The 20,389-nt window shown below is 36.6% G+C and overlaps 1 protein-coding gene across 1 annotated transcript; it reads right to left on the bottom strand.

Moving 5' to 3' along the window:
* Positions 1 to 2,626: 2,626 nt before the first annotated feature.
* LOC127131623 (uncharacterized) lies at positions 2,627 to 3,622 on the bottom strand. The gene is made up of 2 exons (XM_051060539.1): positions 3,087 to 3,622; positions 2,627 to 3,041 (listed from the first exon to the last, which is right to left on the bottom strand). Exons 1-2 carry the CDS (start codon positions 3,620 to 3,622, stop codon positions 2,627 to 2,629), a joined length of 951 nt encoding a protein of 316 aa, XP_050916496.1.
* Positions 3,623 to 20,389: the final 16,767 nt, after the last annotated feature.

Here is a 20,389-nt window from a genome sequence, read left to right as displayed (position 1 = left end):
AAGATTATTGATCAGCTAGTTCTTGAGAAGGCTCAGATGAAGACATCCTTTGAGTCTGAGATTCGACGCATCCGAAGGAAGTACGCGCCCACAACCAGATCATCTGATACAGTTGCTAAGGGATCCTTAGGATGATAGTTTCCTTTTCACTTATATTTGTACTTTGGTTTCTAAATATGTACTCAGTTTAATCCTTCCAAATTTTATGAATAAAAGGAGATTTTATGGTCAATCATGTCGAAGGTAATGTCACGATACTAATATTTGAACAACAACTAAAATATAAACAGGATAAAAGGCAAAGAAACAATAGAGCAAGTGACACAAGCAATTTTTAACCCAGTTCGGTGCAAACTCACCTACGTCTGGGGGCTACCAAGCCAGGAAGGGAATCCACTAAACAAAATTAGTTCAAAGACTCTCAGTAAACAACTTCAAGTTACAGTCTTTTCACCTAATCTCTACCCATGTGACTTCTATCTAAGAACTCTTAGAAATGATACCCTACTCACTCCCCCTCAATCACGGAAGTGATATAAAAAAAATATTACAAAGAAAGAAGACACTCTTTAAGAACACATACTTGATCTTGCTTAAAAGCTTCAACCAAGTAAACACACACTCATGCTTCAAAGCTTAGAGTTGACAAATTACAACTCAAAAGTCAGTCCAATTCAATCATCAATAGGATGAATGAATGGCTTACAATACACAAGCTCACACAAGACTAAAACCGTTATTCTCTCTCACTATTTCGTTCGTTTCTTGTATATTAAAACCAGGTTTTACATGGCCTTTAAATAGAAGCTTTTAAATGTGATTGGACATCATAAAACCCTAAATCTATTTTCCTTGCGTATCTTCTTACTCACGACAACTGATCTTATTGGAAAATCAATCAATCTGGTTTTAAATCAAATTACTTCTTTAATGGCGCGTTCAATCTCCACATCAATCACACACAAATTTGCATGAAAAGCGCAATCTTAAGATACATAACATTCAGACTGAATGTTCTGTATACACATGTCTTAACATCGGGTCTGACATCTCAGCTAAATCCTGCACAACTATATTTAAACATCCTACAGGAAACTAATATCACATGTTAAGACAACACTCGTGACAACCTATGATAACTCTTGGTTTTACCAAAATTGATGCCAACACATAGAACCTACATGAGATCATACGTTTCACAAGAAAATAATCATAATATCATTTCAGAAGCAAAAGTAAACATACACACATTACTAGCAAAAATAGTAACTAGTAAACATATAGTAACCACACATGCGCTTGTGATCAGAACACACCACCTCCCCCTTCAGCTAGCACCACTCTGCTTTTCACAAACAGAACACTTCCCTATCTAACATCATCTCCAACATCATCTATAACATACAGAACACTTCCCCATTTAACATCATCTCCAACATCATCTGTAACATCATGTATATCATATTTACTATAGTAAAGCATCATATAGTTGCTTTAGCTACTTCTCCCTCTTTTTAGCCAAAAGAGACCAAAGAGACAAAATAAATGTCTATTCAGTCAAACAATCAGAATGTCAAAGGTTAAGTGTTACAGATCCAAGTACATACACAACTTTAAACAAGCTGAGAAAAAATCCTACAAACCAGAAAATCCAGAAAAATAAACATCAAAGCAGCAGAACATAGCTGTCAAAAACCAGAACATCCATCACAGCAAAAAAATCATCATCAAAAGAATGGGGGCTAACTTCAAAAGATCTAATTAGAGGAGCTTGAGCTTGCAGCTTCATCAACATCAGAAACTGAATTGCCACTTTCTCATCTTTAGTTGCAGACCTCTCACTAGAAGTTTGGGCTTCTGCTTCCTTAGCCTGTTGAATATTCTCACCTTCAACTTGCTCCAAGCTTGCAATCAGGGCTTCCAACGATTCTTTCCTAGCTGTTACTACCCTTATTCCTGCACCCAACTCTTTACACATTTCCTTCAGCTCAGCAATAAGTCCACCTATTAAGGTTGACTTTTTCACAGTAGATGTCATGACAATGTCTTCGACATGACTCCCTTCAAATAGTTTATGGTGTACTGATAGAGCAGGTTTTCTTCTACTTGGTAGGTCATTGGTACTCAGACTCCCAGGGTGTTGACTTAGGATAATCCCACAAATCATTATGGGAAAGGCTATAGGCAGCTTTACTGCATTAGTAGAAACATGGTTGACAATTTGTTCAAACATAAATCTACCATAATCAAATTTCAGCTTGGTTCCAACAGCAAAGATGAATCTTCCCAGGGTATTTGAAATTGTGGAAATGTGGTTGGTAGGCACCCAATTTGCAGATCCTATTTTATGCAATATGGCATACTTAACAGTCAGCTTCCCAGCAGAAAGATGCTTTTTACTAGGCCACTCCTTCACCTGCCTTGCTGTAATTTCCCTACAGACCTCATTGTCTGTAGCTTCCAGTTCACATGCACCTTCTATACCTCTTCCTAGAAACTTGTTAATGACAGTGGGAGAAAATGTGATACACTTCCCTCTCACAAAAACTTTACAAAATTCCTTGCTGTTTTTATCAGCAATATCTTCAGGAATGTTGACAATGAATTCCTTAAACAATCCCTCATATCACTGAGATAACCCAACCACATTCTTCATTAACCCAACATTCTTAATTTGGTCCATGACCTCTTTGACCTCAACAACATCCTTGCCTAACTCTCTTTCTACATCCACCCTTCTTTGGATCACAAACTTCCGTTTGGCAGCTCCATCTTCAAGATGGAAAGAGATATTGTCCAAATGTACAATAACAACTTTCACATGGGACTTCCTCACAGTTGTCTTCTTCATAGGGGAGATGTCAGGGACATCTTCCTCTACATCTTCGTTAGACTCAAAAACTTCACTAACCTTTCTCTTTTTCACATCTACTTTGCTCCAAGATTTGGAAGGACCTACACCAGCTGTCTTCTTAGCTGTTTTGACTGACATCATTTCAGCCACAAATCTACCTTTTCTAGTCTTGATATGCTTAGCCACACTAGGCTTTAAGTGATGAAGTAAGTTATCATCTTGATCATCATACCTATCATCCTCTAGGTCAATCATATTGTTTGCAGAATCATGCTTCTCAAAATGTGAAGCATTGACAGTTGTAGATGCCACGAATTTTTTACCAGACACAGTTTGCCCTAGAGAGCACAAACCTTCAGTAGCCATGTCTTTCTCAGATCTAGAGGAATCGTCATCCTTCTCACTATGAGGTTCAACCTTAGGAAAGGGGTAGATTCTAGATAGAGGAGTAGAGACTCCCTTCACAGAATGTCCTTTATTAAGGATTCTAGTGACTAGGTTTCTAATGACACGATCAGTGTGGTGCATATCTTCCTTAGAACTAGTGGCGTGAGTAGAGATATAAGGGATACTAGAGTTGTTACCTTGAGTGGGGCATGCAGAAGAAGATGCATCCATGGGATGGTTTGAGTCAGGGGCTTCGCCTGGAATAATAGACAGAGGAACCACATCCAGAATTTCATCATCGAGAAAGTTCATGGAAGGAGTGCTATCCTTGTGAGTAGGCTTAGTAGTTTTTGAACCAGATGGAGTTTGATGTTGTGACATCTTGTCGTCTTTGTGGAAAGATTTCAGTTTCCCTAGCAGAGGTGTTTGAGGAAGAAGCAGGAAGTTGGAAATGTTTGGGTAGGTAGTGAGGTTGCGTGTGAAAAGGTAATAGATGGCATTTCCAATACTAGGTGATGATTTACCATAAAGGGGGCGCTTTATTTTCAGTAAGCAGACAATAATTTGATTACCTTTTCCACTCCATATTAATTGCTAAAATTTTTCATAAATACAAATCCCTAATTTCCCTCTTAGAAAGTCAAATTGATTTGTATCCAAGGCCTTGGTAAAAATATCAGCTAACTGCATCTCAGTAGCAACATGCTCTAGGGCTACAATTTTATCCTCCACGAGTTCTCTAATAAAATGGTGACGAATATCAATATGTTTTGTCCTGCTGTGCTGAATAGGATTCTTAGAAATATTTATAGCACTTAGGTTATCACAGTACAATGTCATGACATCTTGCGTGATATTATATTGAGTCAGCATCTGTTTCATCTACACTAGTTGAGAGCAACTACTTCCAACTGCTATGTATTCAGCTTCAGCAATGGACAGAGACACACAATTTTGTTTCTTACTAAACCATGATATTAAGTTGTTCCCCAAGAAGAAGCATCCTCCTGATGTGCTTTTCCTATCATCAGCACTTCCAGCCCAATCAGCATCACAATATCTAGTCAGCACAGATCCAGATCCATGAGTGTATAACATCCCATAGTCACTAGTGCGATTGACATATTTCAGGATCCTTTTCACTTGGTTTATGTGACTCACCTTTGGTTCAGCTTGATATCTAGCACATACACCTACAGCAAAAGCTATGTCAGGTTTGCTTGTTGTGAGATATAGCAGACTCCCTATCATGCTTCTGTAGAGACTTTGATCCACACTGACACCATTTTCATCTTTATACACTTTCAGATGAGTAGGAGCAGGTGTCCTTTTGTGACTTGCATTCTCCATGCCAAACTTCTTAACAATATTTTTGGCATATTTTCTTTGAGATAGAAAGATAGAATCTTCCATCTTCTTGACTTGTAGGTTAAGAAAATAGGTTAGTTCTCCAACAAGGCTCATTTCAAATTCAGACTGCATTTATTTAACAAAATGTTGAACCATCTTATTTGACATCCCACCAAACACAATATCATCCACATATATCTGAGGCACCATGAGTTTTCCTCCTTCATTTTTGACAAATAGGGTCTTATCAATGCCTCCCTTCCTGTATCCATTGTCAATGAGAAACACTGTGAGTCTATCATACCAAGCTCTGGGAGCTTGTTTCAACCCATAAAGGGCTTTCCACAACTTATACACATGCTTTGGAAGATTTGGGTATGTAAACCCTTTAGGTTGTTCAAAATAAACTTCCTCATTTAAGTAGGCACTTTTCACATCCATTTGGAACAGTTTAAACTTCAGAATACATGCCACTCCAAGAAGCAATCTAATGGACTCCAGGCGAGCTACAGGGGCAAATATTTCATCAAAGTCAACTCCTTCAACTTGAGTGTATCCTTGTGCTACCAGTCTTGCTTTATTTTTAGTAACCACCCCTTGTTCATCAGATTTATTCTAGTAAACCCACTTTGTTCCAATAACATTTATTCCTTCAGGTCTTGGAACCAATTCCCATACTTCATTTCTCTTGAATTGGCCTAACTCTTCCAGCATGGCGTTGATCCAGAATTCATCAGTTAAGGCTTCTTTGACATTCTTGGGCTCAATCTTGGACATAAAACAGGCATGTGTGATCACTTCCCTTGATCTAGTGGTGACCCCTTTATTTGGGTCTCCTATAATGAGATCTCTCGGATGACCCTTCTGAATTCTGATAGAGGGTCCCTTATTAATTTTATCAACTTCAGCTTCAGCTTGAGTGGATTCACTCTCATTACTTTTGTCCAGGAGATCAGCTGGGGCATCATTCATAGATGTTTCAACATCGTCGGTGGCATCAGTCTCTTGATCATCAATAACAACATTAGTAGATTCCATAATTACTTTTGTTCTAGAATTAAAAACCCTAAATGCTCTGCTGTTTGTTGAGTAACCCATAAATATCCCTTCATCACTCTTGGGGTCCATTTTCCTTATTTGTTCACGATCAGTCAGGATATAACATTTACTACCAAACACATGGAAGTATTTGACAGTAGGCTTTCTTCCTTTCCAGACTTCATATAAAGTAGTTGGGGTCCCTTTCTTCAAGGTTACTCTGTTGCGAACATAGCAGGCCGTGTTCATAGCCTCAGTCCAGAAGTGGTAAGGCAACTTCTTAGCATGAATCATAGCTCTGGTAGATTCTTGGAGAGTTCTATTTTTCCTTTCTACAACTCCATTTTGCTGAGGGGTAATGGGAGATGAGAACTCATGACTAATTCCTTCAGATGAACAGAATCCAACAAATTTATTGTTCTCAAATTCTTTCCCATGATCACTTCTGATTATAATAACCTGACTTTCTTTTTCTCTTTGAAGTCTTAGGCAAAGATCTTTGAACACCTCAAATACATCATATTTTTCCCTTATAAAATTTACCCAGGTATATCTGGAGAAGTCATCCACCACCACATAAGCAAACCTTTTCCCACCAAGACTTTCCACCTGCATAGGTCCCATCAAGTCCATGTGGAGAAGTTCCAGCACTCTAGATGTGGTGTCATGTTTGATCTTCTGATGTGACATCTTTGTCTGCTTTCCAGTCTGACACTCACCATAAACTCTTCCTTCATCAATCTTTAATTTTAGGATTCCTTTTACAGCTTCAACAGATATAATCCTCTTCATTCCTTTAAGATGCAGATGGCCCAGTTTTTGATGCCCTAATTTCACTTCTTCTTCTTCTTTAGCTAGAGTACACATTGATGAATAACCAATTTCTTGAGAATTCCACATATAGCAATTGTCCTTAGACCTGACTCCTTTCATTATCACCTCATTTTTTCATTCGTAATCAAACATTCAGTTTTTGTGAAGTTCACATTTAGACCTTGGTCACACAGTTGGCTGATGCTGATCAGGTTTGCAGACAATCCTTTAACAAGTAACACATTATCAAGGTTAGGGACTCCAGGGCAGTTTAGTTTTCCAATCCCCTTGATTTCACCCTTTGCTCCATCACCAAAAGTCACATAGCTGGTGGCATGAGGTTGAAGGTCAATTAGCAGGTTTTTGCTTTCAGTCATGTGTCTGGAGCATCCATTATCAAAATACCAGTCTTCTTTGGCTGAAACTCTGAAGGAAGTGTGAGCTATCAAGTTAGTAGCACCAGCCCTAGGAACCCACTGTTTTCTGTTAACAAGGATGTGGTGTTTGGGTCTAGGTTGATGATGAGTAGGATTAGGATAGCCATACAACTTAAAGCAGAATGGTTTTATGTGGCCAAATTTTCCACAATAATGACATCTCCATCTTCGGTGTTTTCCTTTATGTTGTCTTTCCTTATGATGTTGAGACACCTGATGTGACATCTTTGGTTTGCTACCAGTGTGACTACACTAAGGAGTGGATTCATTGAACCCAAGGCCAAACTTGTCTCCTGCCATCTTTCTAGTCTGGAGGATTTTGTCTAAGGTGTCAGATCCACTGTTTAGCATTCTGACATACTTTGTTATCTCATCCAGTTTGGAGTTCAGGAACACTGCTTCGATCTTTAACTTAGAAATGGTTTCTAAGTGTTCTGTCTTGTCATTCTCTAGTTGGGTTATCAATTTCTTCTGATTCTCCACTTGTTGACACACTTCTTCACTTCTGTAACACAACTTTCCGTAGGTAGTAGCTAATTCATCAAAGGTTACTTCATCATTAGTTGAGTCTTCATCAGAACTCCACCTTCCAGTCAAGGCAGTCACAATATTGGCAAACTCTCCTTCGGTTTCACTTTCATCAGACCAAGTAGCAGCAAGACTCTTCTTCTGTTTCTTGAGGTTGGTCCCACATTCAACTCTAATGTGTCCATACCTTTCACATTCATGGCACTTAACTCCTTTTCCTTGTTTGGATTTTTCCTCAGATTTTGTTCTTCTTCCACCATCATTGGACTTACTGATGTTAAATGAGTTGTTCTTGACATTAGCCTTTGACCTTACATCTATCCTTTTCAGGAGTTTGTTGAACTGTCTCCCCAATAATGCTACATCATTTGCCAGATCTTCATCAGTATCCTGACCACTATCTTCCTCTTTCTCTTTAGTGTTTGACATGAAGGCTATGCTTTTGGCTTTCTTTTCAGATCCATCACTCATCCCCAACTCGAATGTTTGGAGGGATACAATTAGCTCATCCACTCTCATATTGCAGATGTCTTGAGATTCTTCTATGACTGTCACTTTCGTGGCAAATCTCTTGGAAGTGACCTGAGAATTTTCCTCACAAGTTTTTCATCTGACATCTTCTTACCCAGGGCTCCTAAAGCATTAGCAATTTCAAGGATATTCATATGGATGTCATGAATCTTTCATCTTCTTTCTTCCTCAAATTCTCAAACTTGATGGTAAGCAGCTGCAATCTAGACATCTTCACTCTAGAGGTACCTTCATGAGTGGTTTTGAGAATATTCCAAGCATCTTTAGCCACCTCACAATTGTTCACCAGTCTAAAGATGTTCTTATCAACCCCATTGAATATAACATTCAATGCTTTAGAGTTTCCAAGAGTTAGTTCATCCTCCTCCTTTGTCCATTCTTCCTCAGCCTTTTTATCAGTTGTAACTTCTCATTCCATAGTAATGACGGGATGTTCCCATCCTGTTAGAACAACCTTCCAAGCCTTATTATCCAAAGATTTCAAGAAGGCTACCATTTGAGGTTTCTAGTAGTCATAGTTAGATCCATCCAGAATTGGTGGCCTGTGAACAGATCCTCCGCATCTATCCATAGTACCAGAAAGTAACGTCCCAAGATCTCACCCAGAAGCAGGGCAGGATGCCTACTCTGATACCAATTTAAATTCTGGTATCAGATATGAGATGTCGAAGGTAATGTCACGACACTAATATCTGAACAACAACTAAAATATAAACAGGATAAAAGACAAAGAAATAATAGAGCAAGTAACACAAGCAATTGTTAACCCAGTTCGGGGCAAACTCACCTACGTCTAGGGGCTACCAAGCCAGAAAGGAAATCCACTAAACAGATTTAGTTCGAAGACTCTCAGTAAACAACTTCAAGTTACAGTCTTTTCACCTAATCTCTACCCATGTGACTTCTATCTAAGAACTCTTAGATATGAGTCCCTACTCACTCCCCCTCAATCACAGCAGTGATATAAAAACAAATATTACAAAGAAAGAAGACACTCTTCAAGAACACATACTTGATCTTGCTTAAAAGCTTCAACCAAGTAAACACACACTCATGCTTCAAAGCTTAGAGTGGACAAATTACAACTCAAAAGTCAATCCAATTCAATCATCAATAGGATGAATGAATGGCTCATAATACACAAGCTCACACAAGACTAAAACCCTTATTCTCTCTCACTATTTCATTCATTTCTTGTATATTAAAACCAGGTTTTACATGGCCTTTAAATAGAAGCTTTTGAATGGGCCTGGACATCATAAAACCCTAAATCTATTTTCCTTGCGTATCTTCTTACTCACGACAACTGATCTTATTGGAAAATAAATCAATCTGGTTTTAAATAAAATTACTCATTTAATGGCGCAATTAATCTCCACATCAATCACACACAGATTTGCATGAAAAACGCAATCTTAAGATACATAACATTCAGACTGAATGTTCAGTATACACAAGTCTTAAAATCGGGTATGACATCTCAGCTAAATCCTGCATAAGTATATTTAAACATCCTGCAAGAAATTGATATCACATGTCAAGACAACACTCGTGACAACTTGTGATAACTCTAGGTTTTACCAAAATTGATGCCAACACATAGAACCAACAAACTCCCCCTTTGGCAAATTTTGGCTAAAACATACATCAGACCATACGTTTCACAAGAAAATAATCACAATATCAGTTCAGCAGCAAAAGTAAACATACACACATTACTAGCAAAAATAGTATCTAGTAAACACATAGTAACCACAAATGCGCTTGTGCTCAGAACACACCACCTCCCCCTTCAGTTAGCACCAGTCTGGTTTTCACACACAGAACACTTCCCCATCTAACATCATCTGTAACATACAAAACAATTCCCCATTTAACATCACCTCCAACATCATCTGTAACATCAGAATACTTCTCCCCATTTTTAGCCAAAAGAGACCAAAGAGACAAAATAAATGTTTATTCAGTCAAACAATCAGAATGTCAAAGGTTAAGTGTTATAGATCCAAGTACATACACAGCTTTAAACAAGCTAGAAAAAATCCAACAAACCAGAAAATCCAGAAAAATAAACATCAAAACAGCAGAACATAGCTGCCAAAAACCAGAACATCCACCACAGCAAAAAAACATCATTAGAAGAATGGGGGCCAACTTCAAAAGATCTAATCAGAGGAGCTTGATCTTGCAGCTTCATCAACATCAGAAACAGAATTGCCACTTGTCTCATCTTTAGTTGTAGACCTCTCACTAGAAGTTTGGGCTTCAACTTCCTTAGCCTGTTCAATATTCTCACCTTCAGCTTGCTCCAAGCTTGCAATCAGGGCTTCTAACGATTCTTTCCTAGTTGTTGCTACCCTTATTCCTACACCCAACTCTTTACACATTTCCTTCAGCTCAACAATAAGTCCACCTTTTGAGGCTGGATTTTTCACAACAGATGTCATGGCAATGTACTCGACATGACTCCCTTCAAACAATTTATAGTGTACTGATAGAGCAGTTTTTCTTCTACTTCGTAGGTCATTGGTACTCAGAATCCTAGGGTGTTGACTTAGGATAATCCCACAAATCATTAAGGGAAAGGCTATAGGCAGCTTTACTGCATTAGTAGAAGCATGCTTGACAATTTTTTCAAACATAAATCTACCATAATCGAATTTCAGCTTAGTTCCATCAACAAAGATGAATCTTACCAGGGTATTTGAAATTGTGGAAATATGGTTGGTAGACACCCAATTTGCAGATCCTATTTTATGCAATATGGCATACTTAACAGTCAGCTTCCCAGCAGAAAGATGCTTTTTACTAGGCCACTCCTTCACCTGCCTTGTGTAAGACCCTAATTTTGACCCTAAGACCCCTCATGGCATCATGTTATTGCACAAGTGCATTGCCTCAAGGATCATAGCATGTTTAGCTCCTTAACCCTAGGGTTGGGACTTGTTTTAGTGTTTTGAGACCACCAAGCATGCTTATATTGTATATTATTGCTCTTCTTATTTGATTGCTAACCAAAAGCACAAAAATATGTCACTAACTTTTTTTGTTTTGAAGCTCAAGTGATCATGTGCTCCACAATGCTCCTAGAAGGCTCCTGAGCCCAAAGAAATGGCTAGATGAAGATGAGAAAAAGAATGAAAATGGTCCACAAAGCTCCTAATCATCATATATGTCTCCCAAGTATCTCAATTGTCCAATTTGATCAAGATAACCCAAAGGGCTTGAAGATTATTTCCCAAGGAAACCCTAATTTCACTATGCTTTGACTATGCCTTGCCCATGAAGCAATCTCAACCTATGATCAAATTTAATCAAGGTAATTTCTTTCATTTATCATTTTATGCATATATGAGCCTATTTGAGGCCCCTCAATCATTTATTCATCAAGATTGGGAGTTTGCCTTTGAAAAGGTGACCAGTCAAGATCATCTGACTAAGCTGAGGATTAATGAGATATAATGTTTGATGTCTTTTTCAAATGAATATGACCCTTAAAGAAAAACTGTTACTAAGAACCATATGAACAACTTTTATGTTCATCCAAAATCCATTTGAAACATGGAAGGTCATCATTCATTTCAAAACATTATAGGTCATTTTGACTGAAACCCTAATTTTGGGTCAACAAACCAAGGGCATAACTTCCTTAATTTTTATGATTTTTAGGTGAGACCAAATTAATTGGAAATCTTGATATGTCTACTTCTAATGTTATGTTGGGCAAAATTTCATAATCATAAAATAAATACATGTGATAATACAAAACATTATAGGTCATCTTGGACCTAATTCATTGAATTTGAAAAAGTACCCAACTTCAAATGCCCATAACTTTGTCATAGAAAATCCAAATGATGCAAACTTTGAGTCTATATTGACCATCTTGGAAAGATATAAAACTTTTAAATTGGAAATATTTTCATTTGAAGCTTGCATCATGAAAATAGAGGGGTTTGATTAAGCTTGCTTTTGGTGAAATTTTTCAAAATGATTTGAACATGTTTTGTACTTGGATTTTCCCAGCCAGTTTTCATCAATTTTCACATGCCAAATGATTTTTTTCCCAACATGACTTTTGTTCCTTATTTCAATGGATTTCCAACCATTACTCACATTAGTCTTTTGGATTCACCATTTGTGAGTTTTGAATTTATTTTCATTTAGGTGCGTTTTGGATATTTCATGTTATTTTCATGGCCATCACTAAAGGAATTACTCACTTTTCTTTAATTTTTCGAGCCTGAAATTCAGCATCATTAACTGAGTTTTAAAGCCAAATTCCTTAGCCTATCACTTCCATTACATTCATAGATCAAAGAGGAGCAACGCTCTTGGAGAATTCGTGGCCAGAAGTTCATCAATTCAGAGGTATAATCTCAAACTTTTTGGATCTAGAACTCTTAATTCAATGTAGCATTCTTGTGTTTCTGTGGTTTTCAGAAGTCCTCAAACTTGAGGCAAGTTGTTGATGCTTTTAATTCTTCATTTCATGAGCAATCCGAGTGGACACCATGATTTTCTCCTTCACATTTCTCTCAATATAGGAAGAGTGAGAGAAATCCATTGGTACAGTGATGATCTCCATCAACGAGCTTCATTTTCATGACCTTGTTTTTAATTTTCATTAAGTTTTATTTTTCTGCAACTGGTGGCCGGAATTTGTTGTTTGGCCGGAGAAGATGGTGGTTTCCACCACCACCACCACGTGTGCATGCTTCTGGCCTTTGGATCTTGTTTTCAGTATCTAATCTCGTGCGTCCGTGTTATTTACTTATTTTAATTCATGATGTGGCGCGTGTGACTTGGATGTATCGTGCGCCATCAGATCTGAACTGTGCCAAATGCCATGAATTAATGAATGTGGATCTGGTGGCTCTGGCTTTTTAGCTTATTTCATTTTTCATTTTATTTTCAGTTAATTCATTTCATTTTCAAAAATTTGTTAAAAATTCATTTGAAGTCATAAAAATATGAAACCAACTCCAAAAATTTTCTTGAAAAATCTAGTTTCATATTAAGATTTTTAATTATTTTTTTGACTTCATTTGATATTTTTCATGGATTATTTCATTTTTAATGGTTTTAATTCATTTTAAAATACTTTCTGACTTTTAAAAAATCCAAAAATATTTTCACAACATCTATGGATCATGATAAGTCAATGAAAAATAGTCTCCATAATTTCTTGTTTGTTTTGAGATTATTTGAGATTTTAATCCATATTATGCTATTTTTTGTTGTTTTTAATTGATTTTAATTACTTTCTGATTTCAAAAATTTGTGAGAAAATTAGTCAAAGCTTGTTTGATTACGTTGAACCAATGAGAATTTAATTGGACTTTTTGAAGTGGCTTTGAATTGAATTTGATGTTCCTTTTGGTTTGTTTATTTTTTATTTGTATTTTATTTTAATGCAAAAAATACCAAAAAAATATCATTGACTTCTTGACTTGTTATCTTCATTTCTCTTCTTTTTGGTGTTGATTAATGTTGATTTGTTTCATATTTGACCAATTGGAATTGGTTGTTGTCTTCTTTTCCTCTCCCTTTCATCTTCATCCCTTTCTTTCCATCAATGGCCAATGGGTTAAAGTCCTAAGGTTGGTCTTGACAAATGAGAAGCTTAACCTTCTTTGATCCAAACCAAACTCAACTTGATCCATGATCAAGTGAGTTGTTTTGTGTCCAAGATAGGTTGCTTCTTGGTCAAGCAAATAACCAAAAGTCAATACAAGGCCCTTCCCCTTTTGTTTGGCATGACAAGTTTATGGAGCTTGGCTTCCTAGTCATGATCTCTAACTTGTGTTCTTTGCCTATATTCTTATTGACCGGCCTCAGATAGGTGTGACTACTACATTAGTCCACTTACGATTGCTTAACATAGCGCTGCATTGTCTTATGACAAGCTAACATAACCTTACTAACCACTAACTTTAATTTGAGCTTTTAAATTCTTGCCATTTACTTTTAATGTCATTTATTTCTTGCTCATTATTCATCTTGATTTTCATCTTTGCTCACTTGAGCACATATTTTATGTTTATTTTTATTTTACTCATTTGAGCCCATTATTGTACATAAATATATTGCTATCTTGTTTTGTTTGTGTTTGTTTTTATGTGAACCAAATTAAAAAAGGAGAAAGGACTTAGAATTAGGATTTACCCATGCTTAAAGGAGTTCAAGAGCAACTAGGCCTCATGCCTTTAGAATGAAAAATTTGTTGAAGAGCAACTAGGCCTCATGCCTTTAGAATGCTAAAATTCAAAGTTGATCACAAAGGACATCTCCTCCAAACTTATTCTTTGTCCATTCCCTTTATTTTGTTATGAGCTTTTTGATGTGTGCTTTTGTGTGATAGGGATCCCACCTTGAGATTGTGAAAAGAGGACCATTGTCATGAGTAGCTAAGTTAAAAGCCAAGCCAAATGGAGATCCTAGGAGCTTGAATTCAATTTATTGATTGCTTTTTTTATGTGCTAAGTCCAAAGGAAAGGAGCATCTTGAGTAATCTCTATGACTCCAAGAAAAGGAACTCCAAGGGTTTTTCTCTCCCCTCTTATCTTTGTATGTTTTAGGAATAGCCCTTCTCTTCTTCTCCCCTCTCTAACAAAGCCAAAAAACCATTTTCAAAAATTTGACTTTATTTCAAATTAGAAACCTAGGCCTTAAGCTTTTTGACTTTTCAAAACTCTTTTCATAAATACTCATTGTAAATAATCTTAATTCAACTTTGACCTAATTTTTGTAAATAAATCTAACTTGTAAATATAATCCATTTCAAGTTGTTTTTCTAGTTCCAATTGACACTTGTTAAAACCCTTTCAAAAACATTAGTCATAGGTTTGAGTTATCATAGTGGTTGATGTAAATCTCACCTCATCATTAGTGTTGGATTATAAGCCTTCCATGCTTATTATAGGGTTAACCCCTCACTAGCATGTTGAAGCCTTCCTCACATGGTGGATTGTTGGTATAGGTTTAGTTTTCTCCCTTTGATAACAAAAGACCTTAAGGCTTTTGATTAAAATCAATTCACCAATCTTTGAGATTTTTATCCCGAACTACGAGGTTTTGATCCTCCTTTGTGATGGTAAGTAGGCAATGGGTTCATCCATTCAAATAACAAAATTTGTAAATATAATTTATTCTCTTCTCATCCCTTCAATCTTTTGTACAAATCTTTTCACAAATACCAACCTACAACACATGTTTTCAAAAAGGGTTCCCTTAGAGTACTAAGGATGTTTTGGGTGCGTAAAACCTTCCCATTTCATAACCAACCCCCTTACCTAGATCTCTGACATTTTTATTAGTTTTTGATTTGAAAAACTTCTTACTTGGCTTTTGTTCGCTTTTTAGCCTTTCCTTTGGACAAATAAAAGTGCGGTGGCGACTCAAATTGTATGTTGACTTTTGGTTTAGTCAATAAACCTAAAGGTAACGAAAACCCCGCTACACCTTGCTGTAATTTCCCTCAGACCTCATTGTCTGTAGCTTTCAGTTCACATGCACCTTCTATACCTCTTCCTAGAAACTTGTTAATGACAATGGGAGAAAATGTGATACACATCCTGTAGAGGGGTTTTCGTTACCTTTAGGTTTATTGACTAAACCAAAAGTAAACGTACAATTCGAGTCGCCGCCACACTTTTATTTGTCCAAAGGAAAGGCTAAAAAAGCGAACAAAAGCCAAGTAAGAAGTTTTATCAAATCAAAAACTAATAAAAATGTCAGAGATCGGGGTAAGGGGGTTGGTTATGAAATGGGAAGGTTTTACGCACCCAGAACATCCTTAGTATTTTAAGGGAACCCTTTTTGCAAATATGTGTTGTAGGTTGGTATTTGTGAAAGTATGTGCAAAAGATTGGGGGGGGGGGGGGTGAGAGAAGAATATATTATATTTACAATTTTGTTGTTTGAATGGATGAACCCATTGCCTACGTACCATCACAAAGGTAGGATCAAAACCTCGTAGTTTGGGGTAAAAAATCACAAAGATTGGTGAGTTGGTTTGATCAAAAGCCTTAAGGTCTTTTGTTATCAAAGGGAGAAAACTCAACCTAAACTAACAATCCACCATGTGAGGAGGGCTTCAACATACTAGTGAGGGGTTAACCCTATAATAAGTATGGAAGACTTATAATCCAATCACTAAGGGTGAGGTGAGATTTACATCAACCAATATGATAACTCAAACCTATGACTAATGTTTTTGAAAAGGTTTTAATAAGATGGAAATTGGAACCACAAAAATAACTTGAAGTGAGTTATATTTACAAGTTACACTTATTTACAAAATGAAGTCAAAGTTGGATTAAGATTTATTCACAAATGAGTATTGATGAAAAGAGTTTGAAAAATCAAAGGCATAAGGCCTAGGTTTCTAATTTGAAACAATGTCAAAGTTTGAAATAAAATATTTTTGGCTTGGGCTAGAGTGGGGAGAAGAAGAGATGGGCTAGTCCTAAGGCATACAAAGATAAGAGAGAAAATATAAAACCCTTGGAGTTCCTTTTCTTGAAGTCATAGAGATGACTCAAGATTGTCTTTTCCTTTGGACTTAGCAAACAATCAAGCAATCAAACAAATATATTCAAGCTCCTAGGATCTCCATCTGGCTTGTCTCTCTTAACTTGGCTACTCATGACAATGGTCCTCCTTATTATCTCAAGATGGAATCCCTATTACATAAGAGCAAACATCAAAAAGTTCACAATACAATAAGGGGAATGGACAAAGAAAGAGTTTAGATGAGAGGTCCTTTAAAGTTACTTTGAGATTTAGCATTCTAAAGGCATGAGGCCTAGTTGCTCTTTAACAAGTTTAGCATTCTAAAGGCATGAGGCCTTGTTCCTCTTGAACTCCTTTTAGTATGGGTATGTCCTAATTCTAAGTCCTTTCTCCTTTTTTGTATTGGGTTCACACAAAACAAAGACAAAACAAACACAAGACAACAATATATTTGTATACAATAATGAGCTCAAACGAGCAAAAGGAAAATGGCATAAACATAAAATATGTGCTCAAGTGAGCAAAATGAAAAGCAATATGAATAAATGAGCAAGAAATAAAGTGCATTAAAGTAAAGGGCAAGAAATTAAATGCTCAAATTAAAGTTAGTAATTAGTATGGTTATATTAGTTTGTCATAAGACAATGTAGCGCTATGTTAAGCAATCGTAAGTGGACTAATGTAGTAGTCACACCTATCTGAGGCCGGTCAATAAAACTATAGGCAAATAAACACAAGTTAGAGATCATGACTAGTAAGCCAAGCTCCAAAAACTTGCCATGCCAAAACAAAAGGGGAAAGGCCTTGTATGGACTTTAGGTTTTTTGCTTGACCAAGAAGCAACCTATCTTGGACACAAAACAACTAACTTGATCTTGGATAAAGTTGAGTTTGGTTTGGATCAAAGAAGGTTAAACCTCTCATTTGCCAAGACCAACCATAAGACATTAACTCATTGACCAAATTAAAAAGAAAAGGATGAAGATGAAATGAATGGAAAGAGAAATAAAGTATCAAACTCAATTGATCAAATGTGAACCAAGTCATCATCAACCAATGCTAAACAGAAGAGAAATGAAGATTACAAGTCAACAAGTCAAACATATTTTTTTGGTATTTTTGAATTGAAAATAAATGTAAAATAAAATAAACAAAATATGGTCAAACCTCAAATTTAATTCAAATCAACTTCAACAAGTCCAATTAAATTCTCATAGGTCTAACATGGTCAAACAAACTTTGATAAATTTTCTCAATAATTTTTGAAATCAGAAACTATTTAAAAACAATTAAAAACAATGAAAAATAACACAATATGAATTAAAATCTCAAATAAATGTTAAATCAAATGACGTGGCAATGATCACATGGCTCTAAGTCGCAGATACATGATACACTTGAGTCAAGCGCGCATATACATGATACGTTTATGCATGATCCAATGGCTCTGAAGCAAACAAGTGAGGATGGTGATGGAAACCACCATCTTCTCCGGCGATCTAACCATTTCCGGCCACCACGCGTAGGAAAACAAATTGCAATGAAAATGAAAAATGAAGGCATCAAAATGAAGCTGAGGTGATGTACATCACCCTTGTAACCATGGATCATCTTCACAGTTCCTATTTAGAGAGAAACATGAGCTTGAAGATCATGGTGCACGAACTGAAATGGCACGATTTGCAAAATTAAGACCACCACTGGCCTGCCTCAAGCATGAGGACTTCAGAAAACCACACAAACCAAAGAGATTCACATTATATTGCAAGATCTAGATCAAGAAAGTTTGATGTTCTACCTCTAAAATGAAGCTTCAAACAGCATGAATTCTCCAAGCTCTTGATCTACTTTTGCCCTGGAAGTGTGATGGTAATGCTAGGTTAATGAATTGAGCTTTGAAGATCAACTAATGATGTTGAAATTCAAGCTTAAAAGAGAAATAGAAAACTGAAAATTTCTTTAGTGAGGGTTTGGATTTTAATTCAGCACCAATTCAGATCTCCACTTGGTTACCAATTGAATGAGAATGCACACTTATTTATAGTTGAAATGGATTGGCAAGCATGGTTCCCTTGTGTGCATGGAATTTGAATTCCTCTTGCATGGGCCTGTACAGGCGCATGTAAGGCCCAATGATGGGTGAAAATCCTTGCTGACACCACCTGGAAATGAATTGGACGTGCACAATGGATTGCACAAGCTTGCACATCAAGTTTTAATGTGAAATGCAAAAATGAACCTAAATGGAAAGCTCTTCGAAACTCACACATGGAAAGTCCAAAAAAGTAATGTGAGTAATGGTTGGAAAGCTCTTGAAATAAGGAACAAAAGTCATGTTGGGCAAAAATTTATTTGGAGTTTGGAAATTAATGAAAACTGGCTGTGAAAGTTTGGGCACAAAACATGTTTAAGTTCCTCTTTGAAATATTCACCAAAATCAAGCATCTTCAAGCCCTTCTGTTTCAATGATGCAAGCCTCAAATGGAAAAACCTCCAACATCAAAGTTGTAGATCGTTTCAAGATGATCAATTTAGACTTAAATTTTGCATTTGAATTTTTCATGAGAAAGTTATGGGCACTTGAAGTTGGGCATTTTTCAAATTCAATGACTTAGGTCAAAAGTCACCTATAATATTTTGTATTATCACATGTATTTATTTTGGGATTATGAAATTTTGTCCAACATAACATTTGAACTAGACATATTAAACTTTATAATGCATTTGGTCTCACCTCATAATCATAAAAATTAAGGAAGTTAGGTCCTTGGGAAGTCGACACAAAATTAGGGTTTCAGTCAAAATGACCTATAATGTTTTGAAATGAATGGTGACCTTCCAAATTTCAAATGGATTTTTGATGAACATGAAAGTTGTTCGTATGGTTCTTAAGAACATTGTTTCTCTTGGGGTCATCTTCATTTACAAACACATTAAAAGTTGTATCTTAGTGGACCTCAATGTGGTCAGATGACTTGACTGGTCAACTTTTCAAGGCCAAACTTCCAATCTTGATGAATAAATGATTGAGGGGCTTCACATAGGCTCATAAATTCATAAGATAATGAATCCATGAACTTGCCTTGATTAAATTTGATCATAGGTTGCGGTTGCTTCATGGGCAAGGCACAATTGAATTAGGGTTTCCTTGGGAAACAATCCTCAAGCCCTTTGGGTTATTTTGATCAAATTGGCAAATTGAGATACTTGAGAGACATATATGATGATTAGGAACTTTATGGACCATTGTCATGCTTATTCTCATCTTCATCTAGCCACTTCATTGAGCTTGGGAGCCTCCTAGGAGCAAGGGAGCACATGATCACTTGAGCTTCAAAACCAAAAGAGTAAGTGACATATTTTTGTGCTTTTGGTTGGTAAGAAAAGCAATAATATATAATACAAACATGCTTGGTGGTCTCAAAACACTCACATAAGTCCCACCCTAGGGTTAAGGAGCCAAACATGCTATGATCCTTGAGGCAATGCAATGAGCAATGATATGATACCATGAGGGATCTTAGGGTCAAAATTAGGGTCTTATAGATGCCCCTATTTAAGGTCATTTTAGCCGAAGCTACGAAGGTTAAAATATTCGTCTCGACGAGGTAGAATAGGCTTAAATAATAACAAAGAGATGGATTTTTGTCCCTAAGAGACCTCATGATGCAAATGTATGTATGCAAAATAAAATATTCATGGTGAATAATTGCCATGAAGGAAAAGAAATCAGAAGATGCTGAAGATCCATAGGAGTAACACACTCACTAGTGAGACAGGGACTCTAGGGGGAAAGTAAAAATGCGTGAGCAGATCACGACTTGAAAACTTGCTGGGAGACACGAAGGGCTTCCACGAAAATAAATCGGTGGAAAGACTCGAGCTGACGCAAAGATGCATGTATTGAGGAATGTGCCAATACAGCAAAACTATC

Source organism: Lathyrus oleraceus, chromosome 3 (genome assembly GCF_024323335.1).
Source record: "Lathyrus oleraceus cultivar Zhongwan6 chromosome 3, CAAS_Psat_ZW6_1.0, whole genome shotgun sequence".
In the NCBI taxonomy this organism is placed as follows: Eukaryota; Viridiplantae; Streptophyta; class Magnoliopsida; order Fabales; family Fabaceae; genus Lathyrus; species Lathyrus oleraceus.
Note: the sequence above shows the minus strand (reverse complement) of the source record. Positions and strands in the feature narration are given on the sequence as shown.

Excerpts from the sequence above, each read along its gene's own strand:
- LOC127131623 (XM_051060539.1), bottom strand. The coding sequence starts at position 3,622 with ATGTCACAACATCAAACTCCATCTGGTTCAAAAACTACTAAGCCTACT. Across the intron at positions 3,042-3,086 it reads ATTGACCTAGAGGATGATAG|TGTGGCTAAGCATATCAAGA; the intron begins GTATGATGATCA and ends CTTAAAGCCTAG.